Source organism: Epinephelus fuscoguttatus, linkage group LG1 (genome assembly GCF_011397635.1).
Source record: "Epinephelus fuscoguttatus linkage group LG1, E.fuscoguttatus.final_Chr_v1".
Classification (NCBI taxonomy): domain Eukaryota; kingdom Metazoa; phylum Chordata; class Actinopteri; order Perciformes; family Serranidae; genus Epinephelus; species Epinephelus fuscoguttatus.
In genome coordinates, this window is record NC_064752.1 from 46117515 (window position 1) to 46132246 (window position 14732).

Below are 14732 nucleotides of genomic sequence, written 5' to 3' on the forward strand. Positions count from 1 at the left end.
TGTGATGTAACTTCCATTAGCACTTAATGTAAAGTAATGATGTCATGTTAACGTATGCAACGTACATAACTTAAAATAATACTCATTTTTGTTTCACAAGGGACACAAACATGGGTCTCCTGGGTGAAAGTCCTGTGTTTGTTTGATCTGTCGATCCACCCTAAGCTCCTTCATACAAGGACTTTGTCACAAATCATACTACGTAGCCTTACTTCCACCTTTGCTCCCGTCATAATTACTATGGGCACTAGAGGTAGCCGCTTACACTAAACATAAATATTGGTCATAATAAACTGCTTGTACACGTGACCTATGGTGTCATTTTTGGGTGGAAGACCGTCTCAAACCACTTCATCATCAGTATGGTTAGGAGGACTAAATAGAAAGAACTGACATATAGCATGTGAGTACTGTATCTATGTAAAATTGAAATGATTCAAACCTATCCTTTAAGGAAAATATGGAAAAGAAATGAATCTGAAAAATCTAAATTCTAGTCTGACAAGACTTGAGTGACCTGCTCATTCAGTCACTTTACCAAGAGTTTGATAAGCTGAAAATTAAAATCATTTCTTTACCTGCAATCGCTATAACCTTTAACTTTCATCTTTTTACCTGTGCTGAAAGGGGACAACAGGGTCCCGAACTCCTGCTGACACCATCTAACAACATCCTGCTCCCATTTCAACCTTTAACTCTGCTCTTCATTCACCTTTGCAGCAGCGATGAGGACAACAAGCCTCTCCAGGGCAGCCAGACGTCGCTGGATGGCAACGTGAAGGAAAGTGACGACAGTCTGGTGGACTACGGCGAAGGTGGCGACGGCCAGTTCAATGAGGATGGCTCTTTCATTGGCCAGTACACAGTGAAGAAGGACAAGGACGAAACGGAGGGCAATGAGAGCTCTGAGGCCACCTCACCCGTCAACGCCATCTACTCGCTAGCGTAGCGTAGTAGCAGCACACTGGGGATGCGGTTGCACCCTCTGATTTGAGAGCGTTACGACAAACCACAACACCATACACCGGACACAAACACACACACAAATATATTAATATATGAAACACATTAAGGAACACAGCAGGGCCTGTCTGGAGACTGTGTAGGCTTCCCTCTGCAGATACAGTAACAGGGGAACACACGAGTGGAATTAGACCACAAGCCTTTATTTTAGTTTCCAGCTCTAAGAAACTGGCCCACTGGAGGTGACATTTGGACAAAGAGGACAGTACTCGTTCTCCTCTGCGCTCTGCCTGCCCTTACACAGACTTGAAGTGTGCCTTCGGGGCAGCTTTCAGCATTTGGAGGCATCACCAAGCGTTCTTTAGAGATTTTTCTTTGGTTCGTTTCTGCTCCGAACATTTTCAGTGCCCCTGCTCTCCTTCCTGATAACACCCCTCATACCTCTGTGTAGCATCCCAGTAAAGTACACACAAGAGGTCACTGACACACACACACACACACACACACACACACATTGGCCCCGTCCTGTAACATATCAGCTTCTAACCATTAAACTCAACAGGATGCCGGCAGATATGTTTATCATATTGATATTTACGCAATGAAAGATTTTAGTTTTTCCACAGCTGGTAGACGAGTCATTGAACCTTAATGAGTGCTGTATACAGTCCTGGCACACATTTTAGTGCCCTGCAAAACTATGCACTGTCACCTCCTCCATACCATTTTGGGTTTAATCTGGTTAGTAGAAATACACATTTTAGGTTTCTTTTTTACCACTTGCAGGCTCAATCACATGCTTTTATTCACTTTGCCTTGTACAATGTGGTAGACATGTTTTTCTTACCTCTAATCCAATGTTGTAGTGGCCGCCATGAGAGAAGTTATTTTGGCCACAAGCACCAAGCTCTGCTACAGTATGTTGTTACTGAATCCCATTTTTAAAAAGATAATGAGTATTATTTTGGAGCATGTTATTAACTTAGTGCAAGAGAAATGGAAGGCAACAGAGAGGAGAGTTAGTTTTGCTTGAGAAACACCAGTAGACCAGAACCTAGTGAGTTCCCTAGTTAGCATGCTGGCTAATGCTGCATTCATGTCAAATGGGAACAACAGTTGGTTGACTGTTGTACGCTTGTAAGTTCCTTTTTATGTTGGTTTCTTAGTTGTGACACACATGAATAAGTGATCAGAACTTTTGAAAGTATGTTTTATACCAAACCAGACAACATTAATGAGGGGGGGTAAAAAAAAAAAAAAAAAAAAAGAAAGAAAAAAAAAAGGATATATATCCCTTACCTTCATGATTTTTCTCAATTGTGACACGAGCACTCTGGAAGATTGGGGTCCCAACCTCAAAATTCCATATTTAGTTTTAAGCTCCTGTGAGCTGAGATGTGTAATGTTTTCGAGTTGGAAGCTAACATCTATGTTCTCTCCCATGAGACATGAATGCAGCTTAAGAGGCTGGGATCCTTATGGTGTGTTCAGACTACATTTTTGCCTTGGGCTTTTTCAGGCAAATTTCATAACTGGATTTTTTTTTTTTTTTGTCAATCTGTATTTTTTTGCCTTAAACAGCCAATGTACAGGCATTCGCTGTCAGCTAGTTAGCATACACAACAACCTCCAGTTCTCTCTGTCACCTCCTCCAGACCTCTCTCCGTTGTTGTCTATGTATGGTTTTAAATTGGACTCATGAAGCCTGGTAATAGGCTAAAAGTTTTGCTCTAGTTGAAACATTTTTAACTCACGTGAACACATTTTTGGCTCATTTCATTAATTTGTGTGCTCTCACCTCTTTGGATTGACTTTATATGCAATTGTACCACCTGTCAAATTCTCTGTGTTTAGTCTGAACCCACCTCTACAGAGGAATCCACACCTCTCTCCCTCTCTCTAGTTTTTAAGAACTCAATTTGTTAATCATTTCGGATGAAAAAACACAGCTTCAGAATACTTGAATTAAATGACAGGATTTACAGCATGAAAATATATACATTAAATTCACAGCCACCTTTGAAAGGAAATGAATCAGCTAACTTTTTAGTTTTTGCAGAGGAGGAAAGAAAAAAGAAAACTGTTTGAGTAACAGGACAAGTTCTTAGAAGTATGTCCGCTCAGTATTTCACGTCCTACAACCATATTTGTCATGTAGTCATTCAGTTAACAGACTGATGAACTGACAGCCAATTCTTTAATTTATACTAAATGTTGACTGAGTGCTCATTTGTTCCCCCACATCACTTTGGCACTCACATTGTAGTAGTCTGCTACTCAACAGCACTATTAAACCCTCCAATGCTAAATCATAAAGATCTTTACTGCAGTTAGAAACTGGAGTTCACATTGTATTTCAAATATTTATTTTATATTTCTATTTATTACATTATGTGGATAGTATTAATATTAGTCCTTAATTTAATAATTGTTATATACACATTTTTGACCAACTTCTTTTGTTGTTTCACACCAGAAATAGCCGGAATAAAGGTGTCTTTAGAATCTGTTGTTGTTCATCATGAGAGGCATTAAACACACCAGTATGTTCAAGTTAATTGTGATATTTGTAGCAGCTGGCTTCTCTGCTGTAAACAAAACAACAACAACAACAACAAAATACCTGTCACCGTACTTACAAAAAGGTCATGTTTATCTGTCCATTGTGCTGCTCTTCTCGTACTCATGTTGTATTACAGTTACTCTGTGTTGTTATTCAGATTTATGTAACATTACCTTTCCACCACACAGAAAATTAATATTGTTGCTTATTATTTATTGACATATATTCTGTACACGTACTGTAGGTCCTGAAGAAATATCTCTTATATTTGTAAATATTTAAAAATCGATTTCCCCAGAAAAATGCTTTATCTGAAAAGGAAACAAAAAGTCACAAATCTGTATACACCGAGCAAATGCGACAGGTGCATCTTTAGTCTGTTATGCACCTTTGTAATGTAGCTTTGACTAACATTTGCACTCTGAAAAAGTAACAAGAATGATCGTTCACTCTATGTTGCCCTTTGCTTTGACATTGTGATATATGGTACTGACTGTGGCAAGTCCATCAGTCTCTTGTTTGATGATGATTTGGATTCTATATCGTGAAAGAGGAATACGTTAGATTCTCTATGATGTAAATAAGACATTGAGTGCTCCTGCAATTTGTAGCATTGTCGCACACACTGCTAGTAGGCCTAAAAAACATGCATTCGCTGCCGTTTTGGAACAAACTCCCCTCTTATATATCTGTGATCTCTCTGACACCTAACATGCCTATTGTTGCATAGCTAGTTCCATTTCACAACCCAGTCACCAGAAAAAATGTCTGTATTGTGCGTTTCTGCAAACTATAGATACATTACATTTGTACATTATTATATAGTGGATACATTGAAACTTTATGTTTCAACAGTGCTGTGGTTACTGTGTGGTTAGGTTTAGGCATAAAAATCACTTGGGTACGGATAGGAAAAGGTCATGTTTGGGCTTAAAATACATGGTTTTGGTGGCACAATCACGGCTGGGGATGCTGTCAGTGTCCGTGCTTTTTGTGACACTATCCCTGGTGGAAAACAGCGATGACTCCCTCAAACAACAGATTTTGTTGTTTGTTGGTCTCCAACCAATTCTCACTCTGACCTCGTCACATATCAACATTTGCTCATAGACTTTCCACGTGGAGATATGACATGCAAGGTACCCTGGGTGTGTTGGTTGTTGACATTCAGCCTGTTACATGCATTGTGTGTTTTCAAAATACATTTCTGTTTTCACAGGAAATATACAGTTTGCATACAGTCTCTTTCAAAATAAATGCACTACGTTTGTACAACACCGCAAATTGACGTTTTTTCCTTTAACAACAAACACACGTGATTACATTTAGCCAACACATGCACGTGGTTGGGTTTGGCAACAAAAGCATGTGGTTGGATTTAGGACACAATAACTAGGTTTGGCTTTATAATCATAACTCGTCAAATAGAGTATTGGGGCTTTGTCAGTGTATTTTCACGTCTAGATATGCCACACAAGGTAACCTCCTGTGTCAGTCTATGCTTGTTACATGCATTGAGTCTTTTTAAAATACACTTCTGTTTTCACAGGAAATGTACAGTTGCTGCTTGTTAGACGTATAAAGTCTTTTTCAAAATACACAGAGCATAGGTAAAACACCTCATTTTTACATTTATTTCCTTGTGACACAAACGTACGTGGTTAGGTTTAGGGGGAAAAAAAGGTTTGGTTTCAAACTCACATAGAAAGCAAATAGCAGGCTGCTGGATGAAGGTTTGTGGACTCATCCACTACCCCTCCTGTCTGGGACTTTCCAGCTCTTTATATTAGGTTGTTGCTGGCACTGCCATGTGGCATATCATATTGCCACATAGCGTGCCTTTGTGTGTCGTCATCCGATTTTGAAATCACTGACAAAGTGGCGGTATTTGACAAGGTCAGAATGAGAACAACTGGTCTTGCCTAGGTGTCATGCCATCCACCACCCCCTCCACCTCCTGATGACAGTCAGCACATCAATTACGTCACTTTAGAAACACTGATATACAAAACATACAAATAAAACGTATTTGTGATTTGCAGAAATATACAATGTCAACATTTTTTTTCTGGAGACTGAGCTGCATTTCAGGGGCCACCTAAGAGGAAAAAAGGTCAAGTCTGCTCCTCTTCCACTAATGAGCCTCACACAAATCAAGCAGTGGCCAAATTTAGTTCCAGAAAGACATCTGTCAAAAAGTGTAGCAAGTAAAAGGGCAAATATATTCATATAAATTTTAAACGCCCTGTGATTGACACTATTTTCAGTCTGCAAACGAGGACAAACAGGAGTTTACTCCCATCAGTCATTATGTACACGTTGCAGATATAATTACAAGTTGACAAAGATTCCCTTAATGCACAATTAAACACATTACTGGCCAACAATCAGGTGAACAACTTTGGGCAACAGAGGGCTGAAATTCGACTTTTCAGACTTTGAAAGAGGCAGCCTCTAAAATGGAACACAACATATGTCCTGGTGACAGGTGGCCAATTTTAAAACAGTTGAAACATTGTCCTCGTATTTCACACCCCTTACAAATCTAAGAAATCCAGAAACACAACCTCTGTGTCACTAATTCCCTCTTCCAGAAACTCATGTTCCCTTTGGTCATTCTGCAGAAACTCAAAGCAATATACTCTGAGTTTTAATCAGTTGGGCTTTTTCTCTGATGCCATTGTTTTACAGTATGTTCACTCTGTGACCACAGGGGGTTGTTAGTTTGAGCACCAGTCACCGACATCCTGACAAAAAGAGGAGACTGCTGCTGAAATAGAAGAAAATAGGAAGAAAAAGCACCGAGAAATCAAAGATTGGGTTGCATCATGTACTTTCTCATTGGACTTGTTGGAAGTGTTTTCTTCCAGTTCTGGTCTGAAGACCTGCATCTCCCTCTTCCCACATGGCCTTTCATCTTTTCCCCCCAACCGGATCACAGCGGGGAAATGTTGTACACTGGCTAAATAACAAAGAAAAGAGAATTATGCATATTTGCTGGTACATAGTGCTTTTTTTCTTGTCCTTTTATTTGTGCACGTTGACTCTCTTTTTACTATCCGCATTGTCTCAGCTCACCTTTAAAGGGGGAAAAGAAAATGTCATGTGCAGTTTCACTGCTATGTGTTTTTCCTCATTTCAAAATGCTGCAAAGTGTAGAATTTTATCGGTGCACATGCAAGATTTGTAACTGGATTTTTTCAATGATTGATCACATGCTGTTTGGCTTTTTTTTTTTTTTTAATGAATTCTCATATTAGCATCTTCATGTTTTTACCATGTGTATCAGAGCAGCCCGTCAAAGTCTTGCTTCGACACGCAAAAATAACAGCTTTTGTAAGATACATACTCAACAGAAAATGGCATAAATATATTCACCATGTATGCGTGTATGATGAGATGTTGCAACTTCTGCTAGCGACGCCTTCTTTATAGTAAAGCTATTTCCTTTTCTCTACCTCCTGGCGGCTGGTCTTTCTGTTCAACTGTGAGCTTTTGACATGTATAGCGTGTGGTCTGAAGTGCATGGAGCAAGTGTATTCAGAATGTGTCCAACTCTACTTTTGCTGGTTTAACAGCATATCTGGGCACAAAGTAAGGCACAAGGGGCAAAGAGGTTGTATTCAGACCCTTAATTAATCTTAGGTGTGTTTTGGGTTTGCATGCCTGCACCTGGCCCACTGCTATATCCATAGCCGATTCAGCAAATTGGAGAAGCAGGTGGTTTTCTGTAGAGATAATGCAGTAAGAGCAGTAATGTCACTGCAGCAAATACCGTGGGACATGTAAGCAGCAAAACCAGAAACTGGAGTTTTACATTTGACAGAAGAAACAGAACTAAACTTTTAGCTTCTGAAAGCATGTCAAACATTTAGCTTCTGCACACAGCATTTCTCCAACAGCAGCAGCTCTGCAGCTCTGCTCTGATCTCTATTATATTCACATAACACAGAAAGTAATTAATATTTTCCTCATTTATGATGAATTGTGTCATCCACCTGCAACCTATCCACACATCCCTGTGTGTAACAAATAGAGTGCATGAGCATTGTGAGCCTGTCTACGTAGGCTTGACTGACTTAAGACCAGGAGCCAAATTCACAGAGCCTCCTCATATGAAGAGTTGCTCCTTGTGAAATTCTGAGAAAATTCTTAGAATTGGGACATTTTCTAAGAATTTCCCCTTAAAGTTCAGGCTAGGTCCCAATAAAGATAAAAGTTAGCTCCTAAAATGAAAAACTTATAGGAGTAGGGAGGAGGACTTTTAATAGGCTTAAGAGTTTCTGAAGCAGTGGAGAAAATGGCAGAAAGACAAAGAGGTAGGAGAAATATTCTCCAGATGCTGAATGAGAGAGATAAAGTGAAATGCTACAGATTAGATCCTGCAGGGATAATGTTTGTAGTCACTCTCATTAGGGGTATGCATACGTTTCCAACAGTAACGCTGTAATGCCAGAAATTAGTGTGATCACAACACAAAGATATTTTGCAACTGGAAAAATGCAGTAGTGCAGCAATGATGACTTAGGTCTGTCTCAGCCTACCATTACAGAGTGATCACACTAACAATGACAACACTTCCGCAGTCTCACATTGTGATGCAGTCCATCTGATTTCCACTGGGTGTTCACACCTCGCATGCTCACAAAAGGGAGTGTCTGTCGCAACCAATTACATCTGGTAAAAGAATATGTCACACCTAGCAAAGGGGGCCAACCACACCTGCTCACTAAGGTAAAAGTTTCTGTGCCTTCCTTGCTCAGAGATGCTCTGAAAACTTTCTGAAATCACTCATAAGCTAAGACATCTTACTAAAATTTTTAGGCTAAGTTAGGAGCTGTCTGAGAGTATTCTCAGTGTTTGTGAGTACAGCCCCTGTTCTTTTGGAACCTGATTACATCACATGCATGTGGGCATACAGATGGGCGCAAGTACATTTACGACTTACACAATGTGACTGCTGGCTGTGAAAATGACAACTACTTCAGTCTGACACTTTGCTCGAGGTGTAAGACCAGGCCTTTTATTGTAGTTTCAAAAATAAACAAGAAAATCAAGAAAAGAACTAGAATTACCACCTCGTGGTTGTATACCTCTGTCAACCAGTCAAGCTGCAGTTACACTTTGCAGATTAGTTTCATCAAATTAGTATCTGACTAAATGTGTCTCCTTCTGTTCCTGAGTTAATTAATGGCCAGAAACGTGTTTTTGCACGACACTATGATGTCACAGTGAAGCTGACCTCTTTGATCTAAAATGACATCCCTTTTATCCTTTTAGACATTTGTGTGAAATTTTGTAACTATGTATGAGAGCGGTGGGAGTGAGCTTTTACAAAAAGATGCACAACTCCCAAAAGGATTCATGTAAAATGAACAGTTTTAGACAACTTTTAAGTGTTGGCAAAGCCAGTGACATTTCCATTTTGATTCAGCCATAGAAAGCCATGTTTTCATTCAGCATTTTAACTGAAATATGTGGCATCTTCTATTTCTTGCCAGTGAACAGGCCAGTAATTCACGTCATCATGCATCATGTGTTGGTTTCAAATTGGGTGGAAAACAATACCCTTGTAGCACAAACTGTCACTGTACCATTAAGGTGTTGATGCATACCTAATGTTTAACTTTGCACAAAAGATTTAAAACTTTTTTCACATATGTGTGAAACAAAGAGTTGTCTCAATAGAGACAGTCATCACTGCCTGGGGAGATGTTTTACTGAAAACAACCCAGAAGCTTTGGATTTCACATTTCTGTCGGTTTTAGGTAGTCTCACTCACCAGGTCTGGCTGGGCCGACTCTCACTTTAAGATTGGAGGAAAAAAAACCCTGGCTGCTTGTATTTCTTTCAACCAATCACAATCGTTCTGGGCGGTGCCACAGCAACGGTGCGCCTGCAAAAATATTGCTTGGGGGGAAACAGGTTTTGGTGTAACACGCCCACAAAATATCGCCTACTGGACGCGAACCATGGCAGAAAAATGGCTACATCCCCGCAAGATCAAACACCGCAAAAGTTAGTAAAGGACGTGTTGAAAACGGTTGAAAACTGCTACACAACCGGAGGTGGGAGGGCGGGACTTCAGCGGGTGGCTCGTTCCGCCCAGTGAGAAGCTGATCTATGCAGCGAACTTCCGCCCACTCAGACTAGGTTTTAGGTGACCAGAGGTTTTGACTACCAAAAAAAAAGAAAAAGAAAAAGAAAAAGAAAAAAGTTGCAGTTATAAATTTACGCAGGAAAGTTTGTTCCTGATTGATTCAACATTTTATGCTGTGAGTCCGTGGTTTTACAGCAATAAGAGTTACAAAGCTAGAATCTGTGGAATCTCTGGATTCATTTGAAATGTTGTTTATATGAACAGAATAAAATGATGATATTGGGAGCACTGTAATCAGTGGCATAAGTTAGTTAAAATGGGCCTCAGTTCATTATGTGCCCAAAGGCACACTTGGAACTTGTTATGCACCTAAACTAGCTCCCGTATAATCATATCGTCACATGATCAAATAGAGACATGACTTTACATAACACCAACATACATATCACCCTGAAATCATCATCGCATGTATGTATAGGACAAAAATACCAAAGAAAATAAGGAATTATTTGTTTAATTGAATACTTTTCATACCTTATTTATGGTTTACGTAGAGTAAGCATTTATTTTAGAATGTATTTTGTTATAAATTGCTACTGAATACTTTACAAAAAAAGAGGAAAAAGAAAACATTGCACCATTTTTAATTAAACGTGAGTTTCTCTTTAAACACAGGCCTATTTCTCTGTGGCAATCTAAAGTACTCACAAGGGCCCGTTTTCTGCCTAACATTATAGTTGGAGGACCCACTCTATATGGGCCCCCTTAGCTCACAGGCGCCGGTGCAACTGCTCTGCTTGCACTATCTATATTTACGCCTCTGACTATAACACAGGGATGTACCATTTTCTGACAGAGAATGCTTTTTGACTGTGCGCTGAGTAAGTTGGGTCCTGTTTGATTGATGTTTGGTTTAGGTAGAAATTGTTGCACCTGCTAGGTGGTAGAACAACTTCAGGTCAAAATGGTTTACAATGTGACTGTTGGCGCTTCTAAAAGTCAAGGATGCTTCCTTGGAAGGACAGGACCCTGCAAGTTGGGTCCTACAGAAGACTCCTTTGTAGCATTTAGAACACACATTGGAACAGGCTGAGTGCCCAGGAGTGCATCACTGAAGAGGCCCCACCTTCAATTCTGGCAAATCTTCTTGCGAAGAATTGTGGGTACTTCATGCCCACTGAGAATACACACATGCATCCTTGAAAATTCTCGAAAGAGCGAAAGATTCTGAAGGAGTCCTTGCTAGAATACGAAGGATCCTTGATACTGGAAAAGTTCTTTGGCAGGATTCAATGATGTAGCCTCCTGGAAATTCAGCTATTTAAGGATCCTTTCTTGACTTAGAGAAGCACCAAGTGTCCTCATGTGTTTAAATACTCTGTGATGTGTTCGCTCATGAGGGAACCATCTCTGCAGGTAGGGGCTCTCACAAATAATAGGTGGCAAACAGAGGGGGCACAAAAATGCAACTGAGGGGCCTAAGCCCCCTTAACCCCCCTTGTGGCACTGGGCCTGTGTCTCAGCCCATTACATGGTGTTGCAAACTCCTTATTCCACCTCAGCCAGATCCAGACTTTGCCCAAATTAGGACTCATAACCTCCAGTGACATCCCAGGTCCTACATCCATGTTTATCAGCTGTGTGTGGATCAAGCCTCTATCTACCCCAGATACTATACTGTTACATTATACATGATAATACCTCCATGACCGGCTGTACCAGACGTGTCTGTACATCACATTCAGATAATGGCGCACGCTTCTATCTGTCTGGTGCCAGGTACATCTACTAATCCAGGAGCTCACTGTTTTAACCCTTCCGGTTAATGTCTAAAAGCCTGCATTATAAAACTTTAATATTTAGACCAGATATACTGCGTAAAGGCTTTTACACCCCCAGACACCACACTGATCATTTTTTACAGTCATGTTTCAGGCCACAAAGTAACCAAACCAGATCTTTATAGCCTATTGATTTATCTGCTGTACCCTGGGATAAAGTGGATTACACCATTCCCATTAAACTGCCATGACCGCTGAGCTCATTTTACATGGATGACATGCAGAAAACAAATTCAAAGATTAATAAAACACACCCTGACAGTAAATCTAGTTGTGGGTATGACAAAAATGGAAAGAGCATGAGGGTGTGGTCCCTTTGGTGGTGACATGTTTTATTGAGGATGGCCTGATCCATTCTGCCTTGACCCCCTTTAGGCTGGTAAATATTAATGTCTCAGCCCCACTGAAGACGACCGTTCCCACCGCCTCGTACATCAGTGGGTAAAAGCCATTAGCAACCCAATACATAGACTGGCAGAGAGGAGTGGACTGAAGCAGCCGTGGCCCAGTGTCTCAGAGGAAGTGTTGGGTAATTATTACATCTTCCTCAGGTTTCTGCAGCAACCGAGCCAAAGGTCAAGGAAAACTGAGATTTCTCTGTGATCTGAGTTGACAATGGAGAGCAGGGATGTCTGTGTTATTTCATATGGTTTCAAAGATGGCATGTATTCACTCTGTTAATGGTATTCAGAGTAAATGTCAAAGTTAAATATGAATTTTGTTATCATCTCCTCGATGGCCAGAACATTATGCAGCCTTTGGCTCAGACCCTGGCATCGTTTTGCATGTCCATTCTCTGCATCTGCTGCTGAGTGAAGATTTGATAAAGATGCCAACTCAGAGCTGTTATTGTCAAAACACACTCGGCCATGGATGTAAAGATTATTAACAGAGCCTTTCAAATCTGTCCTATTAGAATGGACCTTTTTTATCCTCAAATATTAAAGCAATCTATATCACTATTTTCAAACACAGAGGCATTTCATGAGGTGAAAAACTGCATTAGAACAATAGTCAAAAAGACCAAAGGGGTCATTACACTCCAGGTGCCCCACCCCCAACACACACACACACACACACACACACACACACACACACACACGCATGCATACACAGAGAGACACACACACATTTTTTATGTTGAAAATGGAGGGGCTGTATCTCACAATTTCTTTACCTTACTGTGATTGGTCAGCTATGTAGCAGTAAACAGCCAGTTCTGAATTTCTCCCGTAGCTCTCCTTTTCATTCTTCACACAAGTATTTCTGTCATTTTTCATGTGAACAACTGAGTGCAAGTGAAGTGCAGTGTCACCAAAGTGATTTCAATTCATCCTCTGGGGACCTGAGTGTCTATACCAATTTTGCTGCTTTTGTGGCCCCTAAACCTGCACAAGGGGGAAATGCAACCCTAACTGCGCTGCCAAACAGTGTCTCAGCACTATTTAAATTACACAGAACAAAACTTTAAACACAGCTCTTTTGTTTTTGCTCTCATTTCTCACAGGTGAAAGTTAAAAGATCTAAGACTTTTTTAATGTACTCAAAAGATATATTTCTCTCAAATCAGTCCCAAATTTGTTGAAATCCATTTCAGTGAGCACTTTTCCTGTTCCAATCCATTCACCTGACAAGTGTGGCATACCAACATGCTGATTAAACAGCATCACTACACTTAGGTGTACCTAGGGATGGTCACAATAAAAGGCAGTAACTGGTGTGACCACCATTTGACTCCAACAGTGCAACACGTCTCATTCACATAGAGTTGATGTTGGTCCACATCAATGGCTGTGTGAAGGTGCTGAATATGGGCAGAAATTAGAAAACACTGTCAACTGCACCAATACAGAGCATCCCAAACATGCTCATAGGTTGACATGTCTGGTGAGTGTGCAGGTTAAGGTTTTCTCCTTCCATGAATTGTGTACAGATCCCAGCAACATGGAGCCCTGCATTATCATGCTGCAACATGAGGTCATGGCAGCGCATGATCAGCATGACAATAGCTCTCAGAATCTTATCACGGTATCTCTGTGCATTCAAATTACCATCAATAGAATGCACCTGTGTTTGTTGTTTGTAGTTTTTGCCAGCCCAGACCATAACCACACCACCACCATGGGGCACTGTGTTCGCAACATTGGCATTGGCAAATGCTCACCGACATGAGTGTACACGATGTCTGCCATCTGTCTGTTACAGAGATTCTTCTGCGACAAGAACACTTCTCCAAAGTACCAGACACCAGTGAAGGTGAACAGTTGCCCTCTTAAGTCGGTTATAATAAGAGACTGGGCTAAGTCAGGTCAAGACCCTGGTGGGGACCGAGAGCATGCAAATAAGCTTCCTGAGATGTTTTTTTTAATGATTTGTGCAGAAATTCTTCAATTGTGCAAATCAACTGAAGTTCAGGTCAACTGTTCAGGTGACTGGTGTCAAATGATCTTGCAGATGAAGATCCTGAATACGGAGGTCCTGTGCTGGTGTGAGGCCAGTTGGATGTACTGCCACATTCACGTAAATGATATTGGACACGTCTTATGATAGTAAAAAGAACATTCAGTTCACAGGCAACAGCTCTGGTGGACATTTCTGCAGTCATAAAAGGAATGCACCCTCAAAACTTTTAACATCTGTGGCATTTTGTTGTGTGACCAAACAGCACCTTTTTTTTTTTTTTTTTTTTGCAGGCTTGACTCCAGCCTGTGGCCTTTTGCTGCATGTCATCCGCCCACTCTCTCTCTCCCCATTTCACACTGTCCTGTCCAATAAAGGCAAAAGGCCAAAAAATTAATCTTTAAAGAAGAGATAGAGAATCCATTATAACAGATTAATTTTTATTATTTCTATTCTATTCATGTTGAATCAGAGAAGTGTCCATCTAAACTAGGCAAAAAAGTAAGGAAATTTGTGTTTGGTAGATTATTTCTTTGTTGTAACAATGCTTCTTGGCAATAGATCTTATACTGTTGAAAAGTCTGTTTATTTCCCGTTTAAATGGTGCCACATTTGGAAGGAACATGCATTTGTGGGATGAGCAGCAGAGCTGAGTATGTGGGTTGCGCCCATGAACAATTTGCCAAATCTTCTCTGCCAATGCCAAATAGCTTTTTTTTCCTTTTTTTTTTTGCTGTTGACTCTTGTTTGGTGTTCTTTGGTGGATTGGATGAGTGAAGTCTGAAGAAACAAGACATATTGGCAATTTAACAATTCATTCATTTAACAAACAGGAGCCTCAGTAACGTGTGGAAGAACCATAGAC

General features: G+C 40.4%; 1 protein-coding gene across 19 annotated transcripts in view; it reads left to right on the plus strand.

Moving 5' to 3' along the window:
• The window catches only part of nfasca (neurofascin homolog (chicken) a), a 203796-nt gene extending 196849 nt beyond the window's left edge, over positions 1 to 6947 (plus strand). For all 19 annotated transcript variants that reach the window (XM_049566611.1, XM_049566691.1, XM_049566862.1 and 16 more), the window contains one exon: positions 721 to 6947. In XM_049566611.1, coding sequence (XP_049422568.1) covers positions 721 to 949 — 229 coding nt within the window. In that variant the 3' untranslated portion in view covers positions 950 to 6947. The remainder of the gene's footprint in view (positions 1 to 720) is intronic.
• Positions 6948 to 14732: the final 7785 nt, after the last annotated feature.